The 17,287-nt window shown below is 42.5% G+C and overlaps 3 protein-coding genes across 3 annotated transcripts; 1 reads left to right on the top strand and 2 right to left on the bottom strand.

Moving 5' to 3' along the window:
• Positions 1–2,654: 2,654 nt before the first annotated feature.
• LOC118385132 (transmembrane protein 151B) lies at positions 2,655–9,305 on the bottom strand. The gene is made up of 2 exons (XM_035772019.2): positions 8,648–9,305; positions 2,655–5,483 (listed from the first exon to the last, which is right to left on the bottom strand). The coding sequence occupies exons 1-2, from the start codon at positions 8,699–8,701 to the stop codon at positions 3,825–3,827; spliced, it is 1,713 nt and encodes a 570-aa protein (XP_035627912.1). The 5' UTR covers positions 8,702–9,305; the 3' UTR covers positions 2,655–3,824.
• A 467-nt stretch (positions 9,306–9,772) lies between these two features.
• LOC118385139 (cofilin-2-like) lies at positions 9,773–13,927 on the bottom strand. Its single transcript, XM_035772030.2, has 4 exons — positions 13,781–13,927; positions 11,092–11,402; positions 10,900–10,976; positions 9,773–10,806 (listed from the first exon to the last, which is right to left on the bottom strand). Exons 1-4 carry the CDS (start codon positions 13,781–13,783, stop codon positions 10,694–10,696), a joined length of 504 nt encoding a protein of 167 aa, XP_035627923.1. The 5' UTR covers positions 13,784–13,927; the 3' UTR covers positions 9,773–10,693.
• Positions 13,928–15,061: 1,134 nt separating this feature from the next.
• On the top strand, positions 15,062–16,639 carry tmem223 (transmembrane protein 223). The gene is made up of 2 exons (XM_035772027.2): positions 15,062–16,023; positions 16,123–16,639. Exons 1-2 carry the CDS (start codon positions 15,402–15,404, stop codon positions 16,419–16,421), a joined length of 921 nt encoding a protein of 306 aa, XP_035627920.1. The 5' UTR covers positions 15,062–15,401; the 3' UTR covers positions 16,422–16,639.
• The last annotated feature ends 648 nt before the right edge of the window (positions 16,640–17,287 follow it).

Here is a 17,287-nt window from a genome sequence, read left to right on the forward strand (position 1 = left end):
GCCCTGACACTACCCATATCATGATGACACATCAAAACGCTGTTGCCTTATTAGACCACAGATACTTTTTTATAGCCTTTGTATTGACATTTTTATTTAAAGCCATATTGTATTCTTCATCTGTCCTCTATTTCTTTGTCTTTCCCAGAAGTCTGTGTGGGTGAACTTCTTCTTCTGGGTGCTGATCATAGCGGTGGTGTTTGTCCAGAAACGTCAGGGTCAGAATGGAGCACGTCTGAAACAGAACCCTTCTTCCACCGACCTGTCTGACCCCACTGACCTAACCTATAGCCCGATGGGTGCCATTATGTGTCTTTGGATCTAGTTCCCTGCATGCAAGAACCTACTATTGGCCCAAGATCAAATAACAGGGGCTTGTAAAACAGGATGTTTCGGTCATCAATGGGGCAACCTAAACAACATGTTTTCACTATGGAATAGTGGGAAATACAATTAACTTTGGAAGTAACCTCTTCCATTTTTGTATACTTAAATCAATTAGATACACAATTCAGTCCCTTCCTGATATATAGGATGATCTGTTCAAATTATATGTATTGTTCTGTGAAAGACAAAACATTTCCTGTGAAGTGTATATTCATATATATATATATATATATACACATTTGTAAAAATTGTCTTAATCTTTATTTGATTATTATTAAGTACAAATCATTACTAGTTATTTTCTAGTATTGAATGAGTTACAATTTTACGTTTTATGAGAAAAAAAATCAATCCATCACAACCTTTATAAATGGCATTAACTACAGTCTTCAATCCCAACCACTTCAGAATTCGTTGCCTCCTCTCACCATCATCTATCCCTCTCCTCTCTGCCCTTTTCTTCAAGCACTCTCTTTCTCTCCATCTTTACAAATTGCTTGCTGAGTTTGCGAGCTTGTCTTTCTTTTGTTTCAATGGGGCCTTGGTGTCCAGGAGCTGCTCCAGCTGCCTGCGTATGTTGGATATGTCTAGCTGTGCTGCTTCTATCTGCAGGCCCTGGCCCTCCTCCCTCAGCTGAGGTGACCTCACCAGGGCCAGCTCGGTGCTCTGTGCCTTGCATGGGGTCCTAAGCTGTGCTGCCTCCACCAACAGGATCTCCATGTTCCTCACAACAGAATCCACCTGCTCCTGAGACATTTTATGGACTGGGGAAAAGTGAAATATTACAGGACAAATGGGGCATAAAATGCATATTAGTCTGGAATTAACACCAAGCAGAGCATAAAACATCTGACATGGATTTGCACTGAGGTGTACCCTAGTGAATCAACACTATCTTAAAACCCCTTGATAAGATATTAGCCACCCTCCTGTAAATGTTAATAAAGACTGAAATGTTCATGGTGGCAGCATCAGTCTGACTCATCGGCCCCTGAGACAACTGCAAGTGGCTTACCATGGAGCGCATCTCTCACCTACAGTGCTATCAACAACAGGCAACACATTTTCACCATTCAGGCACTTTCTGAACCACAAAATAACATATATTGTTTTACATCTATGTCTCCATAAGGGAAGCCAACAAGTAATTTGTACATAACACATTGTATGTGACAATATAACATAATATTTCAGTGTAACTACCTGCAGTTATTAGATTATAATTACATTGTGGTTACCAACATTTTGCTGTAAGTGTTTAAACATTTTGCTCTGATTTATACAAACTCCTAATAGTGTATGTCTACAGACATTTCTTGGAAGGGCCACTTACCACAGTGAGAAACGTTTCACAACTGCAAATGGAACGTGCTGCAGCAGTTTCTCCTCTTCACTCAAATGTTGTTGTTTTACGTCTACTTACTGGTAAATTCCCAATGAGTTGATGTGCAGACTCTCATTTGTCATATGAAATGTGACGGGTGCTTAGCCCTTTAAAACCAGCTACGGGTAGGAGGGAGAGAGAGTGAGACTTTGCTTGCATGCAGACACACATGCATGGATGTACTGAGAACCAAAACCAACACTTCTAATTCTTTACAAAATGATTTTATGAATCTGGTTACAATATGGAGTTACAAGATCACTGGTAACAACAACGTGACCTAACAGTTATAGGCCTAATGCAATTTCAAACAGTTACTGTACTTGACACTCAACAATTTGAATGTGTATTGGTAACACATGAGACACAACAGAATGGGAACACACAGGAGTCTTTTCAAGATAGGGAGTGGTTTTAAAGTGTTGGTGGGACAAGTAACCATGTCAATACCTTCATACAGTACCTATGAATGTTAACATGGCCATTATTTGAAAAGTAGGTCCACAATCACATCCATGGATCGTTTTACTGTTATTAAGATGGTCTATTTGTGCTTAATAATGTGCACCTACTATGACATGTGAATATGCTGATGTAAAGAAGTGTAAGTCCTGACATGCTATTTCGCCTGGCTGTCAGTCGTTGTATGGGCATGTCTTTCTGTAATTCTGTGAAGTTGTGTTTGAGCTAAATATGCTGTGTGTTATGTCAACTATGTGCTGTCTGCATGTTGTTTGATTATCTACATAAAGACAGATAATACATGTCTTGAAATAAATATTGTGTTATGAATTTTGCTCTAATTCCTAATTACAAGACCCTTTTTGGCTTTGATCCCAAGGCTTCCGAGCATCGATCACATCCTAATGGCATCAGTTGAGTGGGGGGGGATATGTCCTCAACTGCATCATATCCATACTTGACCATGATGTAGAACTACAACAGTGGGCAGAACTGAGACATGGGGAGAACCCCTTTAGAATTGTGGTTAAGGCCAAATTGCTAAGAGGCATTTTGGATAAATAAAGGGGTTAATCTTACCAACATAAAATGGGACAATTGCTCTCTCCATAACTCTATCTTATCATATTCCATCTCCTGTTCCCCATATCCATGTTAGGTTTAAAAAGTGAGTGTCTTTCTCCACATTCCTGTTGTCTGTGAGGGGGGCAAATGCATGTTTTTGGCTGACGGAGTCACAAAGCTGAGCTACAAGGACATTTTTATAAAATCATGAAGTTTCTCATAAAGTAGATAGATTTTTAGCAACTACTGCATCCCTGCTCAAACATACCCATATGTGCACTTACCTCTTAAAACATTTTTCACTATATCTGTGATGTCATAGACAATATTGTTGGCCGCTTGGATCTGCATTATCTCAAGAGGAAGATGAGTAGATGACATATGCCGCATCACCTCAGTGCCTTGATCAAATGTATTATTTGTTTACATCTAAAAGTAATACAAAATCGGATTACTATCGTCTCTGTGTAATGGTAATATTTTTTTGATTTCATTGGCATGAGAGTTGTGCTCCACCTCCACCCGGGAGTTATGTAAGTTTACACAATATACAGTGCCCCTTGAATTAATCTAATAGCTTGGTGGACTACTACTACTCCTGATGTTAAGCGCTAACTCAGCAGCTCATTGATACATCCATACATTCATGAACATACATTTCATACATTGATGAACAATGATACAAAGCGATTGTTGTTCATTGTGGACAATGGGATACACATATTACACACTCTCAAGCAAGAACAACTACATAGTTGTAATTTAATCTACCGTGACACAATAGTTTGGTTTCCCTACACATTTTGCAGTAGTCATTTGTCGCAGGTCTGGAAACTAGGGGTTTTCCATTTGTTTTCTTAGTCCTTCCTTACCCCTCTCTTCTTTCCAATCCTTTCCATATTACCACTTCTTTTTCTTCCTTCCCTATTTTCCTCTCCTCTGCCCTCCTCTCATTCATTTCTTGCATCATCCTCATCCTGAGCAGATTCGCTTATCTACTCTCCATCACCCGAGCCAATCATAGTGACTATCCTGTGTCAAGGTCCTCCCCTCCATGGCAGCTCTCCTCACCATGGACGATCAACACAGGCAAGTGGAGAGCTTCCTGATAAGCTGGTGGCCTCTCTGTCACACAGGCCACTCCCTGCATGATCTCAGCCCTCACTCTCTCTAGTTCCTGCTCTCTATCCTCCTCTAGCTGCAGACTATTCTCATCCTCTTCAAATCCTTCTCCCTCCAGTACCCCTCTGCTCTCTTCATTAGCCCGGCGGAGGCCCAGTCCCAGAAACCCACCACCTTCATCCCCTCTACTCCCCATCCCTGCACCAAGGCTCCGGGAGTGAAACAGGCAGGCCTGCCGCACCGTGTGCAAACGGCCCAGAGAGAATCCACTGCGGCTGAGGGCTAGCCTTCCTCCTCCCATCCTTCCCACTGTCCCATATGTCAAAGAGCCCGCCCCCATCGCCACGTTCCCCCTGACTCGCGAGGGGAGCGAGGAGCTGCTGGTGGACCTGCGACAGCGGGGGCAGCTCTGGAGGACGTAGCTAGAGTTCCGCCTCATAGGGACACGCGTTGCCCCGGTAAACGCAGAGGGTGAAGATGTTGTGTTGTTGGTGTTCAGATCCATCAGCAACGCCTCGGAGTAACTGGGCACCATCTGCTGGTTGCAGCGAATGTGCCACTCCAGTTCAGTGATGTCTACCGTGTTGACCCTCGATATGACACGTAATCTGGGGCCACCGCGTTGCCCATTCTCCTGGCCTGAGCGGTAGTTGCCCATCTCAGTGCTGTCATTGACTTCCTCGTTCTCACCAAACAGCTTCTCCACATGATAGTGGACATATGCCGTACGGTACTCTGACACCACACGTAGTGGCCAGGACAACATCAGGGCTGAGATCAGCCAATACATGCGCCGGCGAGAGAACCAGGGCGGCCACGCCGGGTCAGGAAAGGCTAGCATGTGCTCACGGAAGTCCACGTTCTTCAGGTGCATGCCCTCCCGTGCCTCCATGTAGTCATCCAGACCCTCGTTCTCTGCGAAGAAGCGTGCGCGTTGGGTGAGGTAGGCAGCCTCGGCATGGGCACTGGCAAAGCTGAAACACTTGGTGAAACGAAGGCGTACGGCCGGGTGCTCCAGAAGGCCAAGAAGCTCCTTGGATACGTCCTTGACACCATGTCGGGTATAGTCAAATTCAGAGCTGGCTGTGTGTGTGTTGACCCGCTCATGGTACACCTGTGTGGTGGTGTAAGCGTCACCATTGCGGTATCGAGTGACCTGCCGTGTCCGTCTCACATAGTGATAGCTGATGGCCTTCCACCAGATACAGGGCATGGCCTGCTGCAGCCTCTGGACCCTGTTGTACACCTTGCTAATCCTCACCCGGGCCAGAGAGGATGTTTTAGAGAAGCAGTGCCAGCACTCCACCAGGTAGACCAGGTACAGCATGATCAGGAAGGCCACCGGGATGTAGACGTAGCCGTTGGAGCAGGGACTGTCATGGTAGAGGCGGGCGCGGCCGCCGTAGTAGAGGCCGTGTTCATCGGCAGCCATGACAGTGACGCGGTAAAAAGAGCACCATCCCAGCGTGGCGAAACAGCCGAACATCAGCAGCGTGAGGAGCAGGCACTTCCAATGGGACTCTCGGCATAGGGACCCGGGAAGGGACTGTTTACAGGGACGCTGCTACAGGGGGGTAGGGATAAGAGACAAGGTAAAGCAGATGATGGGGGGTGGAGGATCAGGCACAAATACAAGTAGAAATTTGGCTAACATTTTATAAATGGGAGTAAGGTAGCAGAGTTTGAGTGATGGGATCAGGAGCTTGACATTTGGGTAAAGGGAGTGATGTGAGGGTGGACAGGACGTTGGATAAATGGTTGTTTAAGTAGTGGGGATGGGGTTTTAACGATAATAAAACATCACGTGTAATGGAACGTATGAGGGGTGATAAAAAGGACAGGGACAGGATTGAAGGACATACAACAGGAGGCAGAAAGACAAGGAAAGGAAAGGGTGTTAAAACTGGATTTTTCTGCAAGAAACAGAAACAGAGAAAACAGAACATATATTAAGTGTATTCCATTAGAATACAGACGATTGGGCATCAATCACACCATGGCCTTAATGTCAAAACAACATTAATAAACATCAATGTTGTCTCCTCTCTTGCTCCCCTTCTCTGCCAGAGATGGAACATTCCAGTCTCTGGAGGCATGAACACATTTCCTGGCAGAGTGAAACCTAAACCATGAAGCCCATTTTAAACACTTGGTTTTAGTGGGCACTGGAAGAGGTTGATGCTTTTAGACCTCATCAAGAGAGAAAGAGAGTGCATTCAGCTCTCTGTTGCCAGTGGAAGTTAGTGGTACTGTGGCCATCCCTGCTTCCCATAGGGAGATGCACATGGACAGGGTCATTCTTGGCCACACAGAGCATAGAAAAAGAAACAAAAGGAAAACAAAAAAAAGAGATAGATAAGAAGTGGGCCCGTGTCCACAAAGAGTCTCATAATGAATAAGATTATATGGACAGATACGAGATCAGCACTTCTATTCTGAGATGCTTTGTGGATATGGGCCCTGAGATCAGAGTATTTGACAATCTGCTTCGCTTTTGATGTAGTCAAATGGGCCTCTCACAGCCATGACAGTGACCTTGCAGGGAAGGTTTGTTTTGCTAAAAGGCAGGCTGCTGTCCAAACGGTAGCTGTGAGGAGGTGTGTTCCTGTTGGCAGAGGTGCCAGGGTTTAATTGTGCCTGCATTACAAGGACAAGGGAGCACGCTGAGTCAAAAGGGAGAGACCATTTAAGTTCACCGTAAAGCTAGAGCCAAGTGCCTCAATTGCTAATTTATTACATTTGTGTGTGTCTATATTAATGATGATGGGCTAACTCTGTACTCATCCCCCACTTACAGGCCATTAGAGAGGAAGAGATGAAGAGAAAGAGGTATGGGTAGTTTACTAGGAGCCTCATGTTTCTTCCACTGTGCTTTTTCCCTCCCACTTGATCGCTTTTCTTCCCACTCCATATTGACATTAGCACTGTAAAACTACTTTGGGTGTAAAACTGTTGCTGAAAGGAGAATGGAAAAAACTGCTTCCATTTCACACACAGTAGAACATTTGGTTTTGCTCCTTCTTACTGTCATAAGGACAAGGACAAAATAGTTCACCTATCAACTATCAGAGCAAGTTGCCTAATTAAATAATGGTACAGGGAAGATGAATAAAGAAGGGGGACAGAGTAAAGGAGCGTATTTTTGTTATAGAAACAAATCCAACTAAATGTAACATATTCTGATGCAACAACAGACAGAGAGAGATGGATAGTGTGTTTAAGTAGGTATACAAAGAGCATTTCAGTCATACTCAACCAGTGTTAATTATTTATCAAGCCTAAGAACTACCGGTCTGAGACACAATTTTATCGGGAATGCCTCTCACATTAGAGGCAGGCAAAAAACATGTGAGTTTGTGTGTGTATAAATTCAAGTAGGTCAGCCTGTCGTCTGCAAGTCCTTACTACATAAGAGTACAATTATTCTCAATGTATGTGGAAGAAATCTGACCATTGATGGCTGCAAACACAACAGAAGACAAGACACACAACTATGTGGGTTGACCCAACCAGGTTCTCTTCAACCAGTGTCCAAACTGCAATGATACTACAGACCTCCCTCCCTTCTTTGTTTTTGTGTGTGTAGGAGCCTGTCTTCCACTGTCTTACCTTCACTTTGAGATGAAGGGCAAAGCAGAGGAAGAGACAAAGTAGAGATGGCAGGCTTACAGTTCTGCCTGCACATCCGTCTTATTTCTCTCAAACCCCACAACATTCAAGGGAACACAGAGGCCGCCCGAGTAGAAAAGCAACCTCAGAAATAAACATTAACACACACAGAGGTGTGCTGATTTTGCCTGACAGGACACAGACATCATTATGTGCACATATCAACCATGCTCATTGGAAAAAAAGGGCATTATGACATGTAACTTATCTCACTTAACAGTAGATATTATTATTAGATATGGTTGTGTCAGTATAATACAAAACATAAAAACTCAATAGTGCTCTCTGGTGCTTGCCCAATCTGTCTCTCTTCTTTTTATTGATCTCTCTGTAACATAAGAGCTGAGGTTACAGCTCAGCAACTGAGGACTCTGTAACGTTTAGGCTACTACTCAAGACAGAACAGTGATCATAGACTATAATGTGGCCTGATGCTGTACAGTTCATTCTAATAAGTACTCCCCAAAGGAGATGTCTCCTAATCACGAGGAATGATTTAATAATTCATGTTGTTATCATGTCAGTAATTGAAGGTGGAATTCATATCTCAGCCCAGACAAATAGATGAGGGGGAGCTAAATCGTTCACCTCCAGTTCGACTGCAATGCAGTTGCGTCCGTCCGTCCATTAGTGAGGGGTGACTTCTAGTAACCTTGTAGTATACACGCACTAAAAAAATACGTGACTGGTCTCTCGTAGCCTATTGTAAAGACCAGAGTTCCTCTGATCAAACTCGGACGCACCAGAGATGCAGAGTTATGTTTGTGCTCAACATGTTGGTTAGTGAGTGGATAACTGAGTGAGCTCCACTGGTTACAGAGGAGTGAAAACGGAGGTTGAGTAGCCTATTAGCTTGAGCTCACCATGTAGTGCATATCTAAATATATGGATAATATCCTTGCAAGCGCACATTCTATATGGGTATTAACAACATTGTCATCTTATTAGCCTGTATATAGTAGCCTAGGCCATTCAGTAGCAGCCAAAACAACAATTACGCACGCGCGCACTTACCCCCCCACCCCCACACCCCAAACAACCTAGCCAATGCTCTACTACCTCTTCTCTTCTGCCCCCGTTCAGTAAGGGCGCTTCTCCGGTCACCGCAGGCATTCTTTCGTTCCTCACAAGCTATGATTTGACCGTGAGCATCGGGATCTATCCGAGACTCCCACGATCAGGGGGTCCAGTGTCCGGACCGCCCCGCATGACAACTCAAGCCCCATGTCCGAATTCGATTCTCCGAAAGCAAACGTCTTCGAGTATCAAGTATTCCTCTTGCCAGGTTATTAACACAGCTCCTAGCATTGCCCCAACGGATTGATTCGATCCTGTCCTGCGGTTCTTGTCACACGACCGCGGGACATGGCAAAAAACAGTTTCATGTGTAGTTTCTCGGGTGTCTGTTAAGTCACCGTATGTTGTTTTATTGCTAATGTATTGCTGCAATCTACTCATCTACAGTAGCTCCAGGCTCCAACATGGACCATCCAGCGGGGAAGATAGATGAGGGAAATACTGTACGTTAAATCACAACCGAGACATCGCGTTATTATTTGGTAGGCTACCTCCTGACGATGCAGCTATGGTCTGTCAAGTGCGATAGCACGCTATTTATCCGTAGGCGTAAATGGATCCTCATCCTACCATTCAGATATTATGATTGGCAGATAATTTCGTTCACCCTCCTCCTCCTCGCGCGTTTGGTCATGTGTTTATTCCGGTTTTCACCTGCACATTTAATCGTCGACGGTTAGAGCTGACGTCACTGAGTACGGACATAAACGCGCACCATTTTCTAAAAGGCCTACATTTCAATTAGTTGCTGTGGCAATATTGTAGTCATTTAACTCCCAATATACGTTGTGAGCAAATACAGCTTGTTCAGTCTGATGAGCCTTGCACATCGCCCACGTTTCACAACCAACTAGTTCCATGGCAAGGGTCTACGTGCAGAAATGGGACAGAACCAAGAAAGTGTGACCTGAAAATTGTAGGCCCGTGCGATTTGCCTCCACTTAACTGTGGCTATATTGTGCTGTCAAATGTAAAATATGCACATTATGAATAAGCAGGTAAAGGTATGTATCTACAAACATGCTATATCAGTTTTTTTAAAGTAATATAAAAAGGAATGCAGGAATGGACAATTAACCATAGGAAATATGCAACAGCCAACGCTAGTTAATGTAAGTGCATTTTCTTTATTTAGACATGAGACAAAAAACACCCACAATATATCCATCCACACTTTACCTTCTCTCATAGGCTTCTTCCAACTGGAGCCACCAACATTACTACATACCCCTGACTCCATCTTGTTAAACCCTCAACCAATTTATGTTTAAGCTGTTCTGAAATTTCATCAAGAAAAAAGGAATGCATTTTTGTACACAGCAATTGTTAGCTGGAAGGTCTTGGAAATAACTTCCTGGAATAATGCTATGTTTTTTATTTCTACTTGTACGGGAAGCATGTTGGAAAATATACCTAGTTTTAACTACTTATATGCTAAACAAATTTGTCAATAGGGGAATTACCATCAAATAAATTAGGTGTGAACAAAGTGCATAAATTGACAAGTTTACCCAGCAAGTAACAAGTATTTTTGCTGCACCGCTATGACACCTGCTTAACCGTTTGTGACCAATAAACTTCGATTTTTCACTCAAGTTTCTCTTTGCTCTGCCTGATCCATACACCATCATACAAGAGACATACCCAGTCCTCATCGGCTTAAAAAATATCCTCCTTAATGATTTCATTGTGTAACCCACATTTTGTTCTTCATTCGTTTGGAAATTGCAAGGACAATCTTGGAAATGTTGACGCAAATCTTAATCTATTTTGTCATAATCCTTCATCACAAATTGAGACTTGTCTATGTTTGTTCTTCATTGTGAGAAGTGGAATGATAACCACAATTTTAACCATGAAATAGCATACTTGATCTTTCTCCCCACAACAAGATACCCTCCACCCCATCTTATTTGTACTCTAAACCCCCCTCACCCAATTCCTTCTCATTCTGGAATCAACAGCCATACCCCCGGGACTTAAATTCTGTTTTTTCTTTCCCTGTAGGCCTCAGTTGACAGAGTGGATTTATACAGGCCCACCTTCAAGGGTGACCACTGATGAGCCTCCAAGCTTCTCTGCTAAGGTGCGCCGATCTTTGATGTCCTCCAAACCGTTAACTTGCCATTCATGCTTGATACCTAGAAATGAGCAAAGTGGTCAAATGTGTGAAAACAAATGAAAGCACACTAATCACAGTTAGATTTTCTTTCAACCCAAAAGGTTAAGCTCACCTGTGAATTTCTTCTTAATGGCATCCTTTGAGCTGGCATAGATCATTTTGCTCTTCAGTGGAGCACCTTCTGGGGCCCTGAGATAAAGGAATATATATATTACCAAAATATTATGTCTTTATATCAGCAGAATTGACTAGTTGTAATCAAATTAAATTGACTTAAACCCAGTGCTTAACAGTTGACACTCACCAGAAGATGAAGACAAGGTCCTCCTTCTTAGTCTCCTTGGTCTCATAGGTTGCATCATAGAGGGCGTAGCGACAGTCGTCTGCAGGCAGCATCTTGACAAAGTGCAGGTAAGGGTCTGCGATGGTGGTACCCACATCACCGGTCAGAATCTCTTTACCTGCTTCAAGGACAATGTGCTTCTTGTCCTCGCTGAGACAGAACAGCACTGCCTTCTTCCTCTTCTTCTTCTCATCCTCATTCGCCTGGGCCTTACGGACCTTCATCTCATTGAAGACTGTAATAACTTCATCCGTCACTGTCACCCCAGAGGCCTAAGAGGAGAACACAAGTTGAATGCATCATGTACCCAAGAGGTCAATGAATGAGATCTCTCAGCTTTGGTCTGCATGTTTGGACTTTAGTTTAAAACAGTTTGCAGGGCTTTAAATGGCTTGTTTTTCTAGACTAAACGATTGCTGATATCTTCAGCACCGCCGACTATCATTAAGCAAACACTGTTAGTGGGCACACTGGGATAAGGATGTTGATAAATCACTATGATCATTTCACACTTGCACTATTCAGAGTAGTTGACTTTACAGTTTAAAGAAAACATTTGGAACAATTGTTAGTCAGGTCAGTACTTGAATGTTTGAAATACAAGGATGGTGAGTGCCAACAGTATTCTACATTTTTTCCTCAAAATTGCAAAAGACCTCAAGTCAAACAAAAACTCTGAGGGTTGTGTCAGAACAAAAGATAACTCTATTCATCAAGCAAACAGAGAAAGACAGCAGAGGGTGCTGTTACTGTTCCTGAAATCAATACCTTGGACAAACTGACTAAGTGAAACATACCCTACATTTTCACAATCCACTTACATTCCAAAACAATCTCTAAAAAGAGCCAGGGAAAACTTTGAAAAGAGAATGTTAATCTCAAGAAAATACATTTCAGTTCCATTTCCAGTGGTATGAAGATGATTTGGTTGCTGGCAGCTAACTAGCTAGAATGTTATAACCACGGTGGAAGAAATACACTTCACTAAGACCATATGTAGGGTGTCCAATCAAAATCATATTTTGACCAATGGATAAAATGTTATGTAGATAATCCTCTGAAACAACCAATGGTCCAAACCTCATGTATATTATCATAATCCATTCAAAACGTATTGAGAGTTATTACCCTTACAGGATGGTCAAAATTATGGCAACTAAATTAATGGAGGACAGAGAAAAAAGTGGTACTAAGTCAAGGGGGAAACCAGACTGGATGATGAGTGAGAATTAAGGCTACCTGACAGGTTTACCATTGAAATCATCATAAAACAATAAGAGGTAAGATAGCTATCGATTGAGACATTTTAGTATACACTATTCATATTAATGCAAAGTTCCTGTATTTTTCTCCAAAATGTTAGAGCACTGTGCATACCCGAAAACCTTCTACATTTAATTCAGCTAGTGTCATGCCAATTTTTATATTTCCGAACGGTCAAAAGTTTTTGCAATAAAGCTGCACCGCTCTGTAAACAGAGCTTGGTGCCTTTAATCTGATGCACTTTTATGTTAATCATGTTAGAGAAATACCCCACTGAACGATTCAGAACATGAAGAATTAAATTTGTCTTGATAAAATCTATTTTATAACATAAGGAAGTGAAATGTCATCACCCAGAGTGGGTGGACACCCTGGCATATGAAACAGGATGTACACTAGCAAACAGTGTGTTTGCATTGGGAAGTTGTTTCACTTCCTCTTCCCCAAAGCAGTGGTTACAGCGCTTGGTACATTCACTCTTATGGTGGGTGTGCTGAAGCAGAAAACCATACTCAGTTTTAGAAACACACTGGCGTGCCGTTGTCAGCGCAAGTCAAGGGAGAAGGAAATTGTGTCAGGGCTTCCTAGTTTGATGGAGCTGCTAACCAATTCTCAATAATCATTCTCAACAATTGTCACCGAAATTGTTAAAGTGAACATACGCAGTCAACAATAAGATACCATTGAACAAAATCCATTGACATGTCATAATCTATGAACATTGCCAGGTAGCTAGCAAGCTTTGACGGCACACTTCCTTGTACTTGCAGTAAGGGTGGGGTCGGCTGAAACGGGAGGTAACGTTAGCTACCGGTACTAGCAGTAAATCTTAGCGGGTGATGCGTTAGACAAGTGTCAGACTAGCATCGTCTTACTCAAACATAGTCACGTTAAAGCAATTGTCAATTCCAATCAACACCAATGGTGGATAGCGTACCGTTCGTTTGCTAACATAATGGTGCCATCTGAAGTAATCTAGCTAACTACGTATACTAACCAGTTAGCTAACTAATTTAGCCATCCGGTTAGCACGAGGCCTAGTTAGCTTAGCTAATACTAGTGATACTGTTAGGTCATGGTTGAGAGGAAATGCCGAGGGACCAGGTGATACCTAGTTAACTCTGACCATTAATGACAAATGGCGGTTTAGTTAAATGCTAATTGTTGAAGCAGGTTAGCCAAGTTAAACAGTTAGCTACCAAATGTGGGCTGTTAGCTAGCAAGGTGGCCAATGTTCACCGATTGAAAAACTATGGTGGGGGAAATAAATAACTTCATTTTATGTTCAGCGGGCCAAGTTGCTAACTACACCTCCCCAATACAACTACTGTGGGTTGTATATGTAGGATAACAAAATTAGTTATTTGAACCATAAAAGTAACGTTACCATGGTTGGGTCTTTCGTGTATCAGCGTCTGAGTTGAAAATGAAATGTTCGTTCTTCTTGTTGAGTTCACACTAGACCGACGGACACGCGCCTGACGGGCATCAGAACAAAGGGAGCAAGTGTCAACCCAAAGTATCATGGGAATTGTATTTTCATTTATAACCCTCCCCCGAACACACACTGACACAATCACAGTATGCACTTGAACGACGTTCAGTAGGCTAAACTACAGATCTAGACTGTAACACTCAATGTCCATATAGAATAGAGTATAATAACGTTATAGAAGAAAACTGAGCTTTATAGCTACGTCTCTAGACTATATTAAGAACATACTTTTTAAAATGCCTAATGATCTATATGGTGAAAATTAAATCAGCTTTTAAAAAGTATGTCCAATCCAATTTGTCTCTTACAATCAATTCACTGTTTGCATTTTTGACAGACACAGGGACTGACGTGTCTGTCTCTCTGATACATCAGCCATTCATTCGCAATGAGAAGGTTGGCTAAACTCACTTCCAAATAAGGAAACGAACGGCAGTAGGGCCAATGCGCGCCTCGTGCACACCCTGCGGTTCGCGGCATCTATATCTCCATATATGGACATTAGAGCATTTCGTTCAAATCTAGACCAAGACGAGTACTTGCTGTGCAATATAAACGACAGACTCAAACCAGAGCAAAGCGAGAGAGAAAAATAAACTACTAGGTGAAATACCACAGTGTGCCATCACACCAGCAAGAAAATGGCAACAAGTGAAGCACAAACACCCTTGTAAATACAACCCATATTTATTTTCCCTTTTGTACGTTGTTACACTATAAATAGCCATATTATAACATTTGAAATGTATCTTATTTTTAAACTTGTGAGTGTAATCTTTATACTGTTCAGTTCGGATTGTTTATTTCACTATTGTTAATTATCGGTTTTACTTTCTTTGACAATGGGAACACATGTTTCCCACGCTGATAATGGCTTTTTTAATTGACTTGAGAGAGTGAGAAGGAGCGTGACTACCGGGAGGTGCTCTTTCTTTGTCATATAGCAACACCAGTTTTTCCACACATCCATACATTGGACTAGTCTACTGAGTGAGATGAGCAAGACTATAGCTTTGTGACACATCTTCTGTGGATAAAATTACGGGATGATAATTGTAGCTATATAACACAATACATTCTCTTAAATTCACTGTGTTGATATATAAGATTGTTCACGAGATAAGCCTGATATGGCCTAATTTACCAGTAGGCCTAGCGATGAGACTGCTATCAGAGACGGAAGAGGAAGCGATACATCTCAGTCCATTTTTTCTGGCTCTTATACAGACCCAGCAGCTATTGCATTGGTGTGAATGGGAGAACTACCCCTTCAGTAAACCGGAACTGTGACAATTTTTTCAATGGTAAAACGGCCTGTGTCGGACATCTTTATGTATCCACCATCTTTGAAGCTATCACGCTTGCTTGTCATGACGTTACTTTTTGTGCCTCTGCAGTCTCCGTAGACATCTAAACATGGCGGCGTCCTACAAACGAGTTATGTAGCTTGTGTCCAGCTATGTTCTGATTGAAAAAAATCAAAGGGTTCCATAAAAATCTGACAGTAAGAAAAATGACATTTCGGTATTTGTTAAGCGGTATATCGAAGTGCTGGTCTAGTCTTGCACGTCATCGATTATCAAACGTTTCGCGATTGCGGAACCTTAGCGAAGTGACACCGAGAGCGATATTGAGCCATCCATCACATACACTTTCACCATCGTCGACATGCACTGGCATGAGCAATGGCCACCTATATAGCCGTGTAAGAGTAGCATACAGTTTGGGGAGAGAGGGTGCTATATGGGCAACAGATACGTTGTGTTTTGGTCTGTTATCAATCCGCCCAAGAGTGAACACACAAAAACGGTACTTTCATGTTATGAAGAAACTGCACCAACAGGTGCCTCTTTTCCGCCCTCTTTCTACATCGACAGCGGTTGCAAAAGACGTGATTCTGTTTGAGCACGACCGAACAAGGTTCTTTCGCCTCTTAGCAGTCTTCTGTGGTGGTCAGTTTCTTTTCTGGACATACCTGGCCCACTTCGCCTTTACTGGTCTTCGAGACACTGGTGGAAGTGGTTCTGGTGGGAGACATGTCTCCACTACTGGCTTGGCAGGACTTTGGAGTTTCGATATGAACCTGGGATCTAATGCTTGGAGATATGGATTCACACTGGCATGCCTTGTTATTGGTATGTGTCAGAATTGTGTGTGCAGAAGACTGGCACTATTATAAATTAAGGCACCTATACCTATGTGTGATTGTATTAATACTTTTCACTCTCTCTTAGGTGGAGGGATCATGGGACTTGGTGCTCTGTTCTGCCGGCGTTCTGTCAGCCAGGTGATTCTACATAAGGGGGGCGGGATGGTCACCGTGTCGACACAGTCACCCCTGGGACCAAACAAGGGACAGAGAATTACTGTACCCTTGTCACAAGTGGCCTGTTACGCCCACAGACAAGAGTCTCCTACTTTCATTCCCCTCAGGGTGAAAGATCGCAAGTTCTACTTTCTTTTGGACAGAGAAGGCACACTGAATAATCCCCAACTGTTTGATGTTACAGTTGGGGCATATCGATCATTCTAGGGGTGTCAAGATAACAGAATGTGACTTGTCCCCCATTGTCAATGCAACATTGTGTCAGTACAAAGGGGTTGATTGGAATGAATTCAACAATCTGTTGGCTAAAGTTCTCAACATAAACCATTGATTAAGTTTGCAAAAATGTTGTTGGCTTTTTGTAATTAATTTGACAACAAATAAGATATAGATATTAATAAAATGTGGATGTAAAAAAAAAAAAATGTTTCCAGTGCATTGAAGTGGATCATTTTCAACACTATTCACCACCTCAAAACCAAAAATACGCATTTTCAGTCAGTATTTTTACTCTGGGATGAAGATTGTTGTAACTGTAACTAAAATCTGCATCTGATAGTAGATGATCTTAGCAAAAAGGTGTGATGGGTCCACACTCAAAAAAATATATGCAGATATATTGCATAAAGGCTTTGCCACCTTATTCAATGTGTAGATGATCTTAAAAGGCATACATATTTGACCTGGCTAAGAGTTTGAGTTAAAGATTACTTTGAGATAACATTAGATAATCTCTCCTGGCTCAGTTCCCCACATACCCCCTCATTGAGACGGGGTGGAGTGACTAGTTACCCTCAATCCCTATTGAGATTGAGGAGTTACTGTAGTTGCCCCCATCTCCCTTTTGAGTGCAATCTCCACTCCACTTCCAACAGCTGTCACCGAACATACTGAATGATCTACAAATAGTAATGAGTAGTTATTTATGATGCATGGTAATTTGTAGATCAAACAGTCTGCAGTCACCTGCAGTTTCGGCTGAAATGTTGAACAAGCCCAATATTTTGCATGTATTGGCCTAGACCTTCCTCCTGAAGTTGATCCTGGATCAATAATGAATTACTCCTTCATCC

The sequence above is a fragment of the Oncorhynchus keta genome, chromosome 6 (assembly GCF_023373465.1).
Source record: "Oncorhynchus keta strain PuntledgeMale-10-30-2019 chromosome 6, Oket_V2, whole genome shotgun sequence".
Classification (NCBI taxonomy): domain Eukaryota; kingdom Metazoa; phylum Chordata; class Actinopteri; order Salmoniformes; family Salmonidae; genus Oncorhynchus; species Oncorhynchus keta.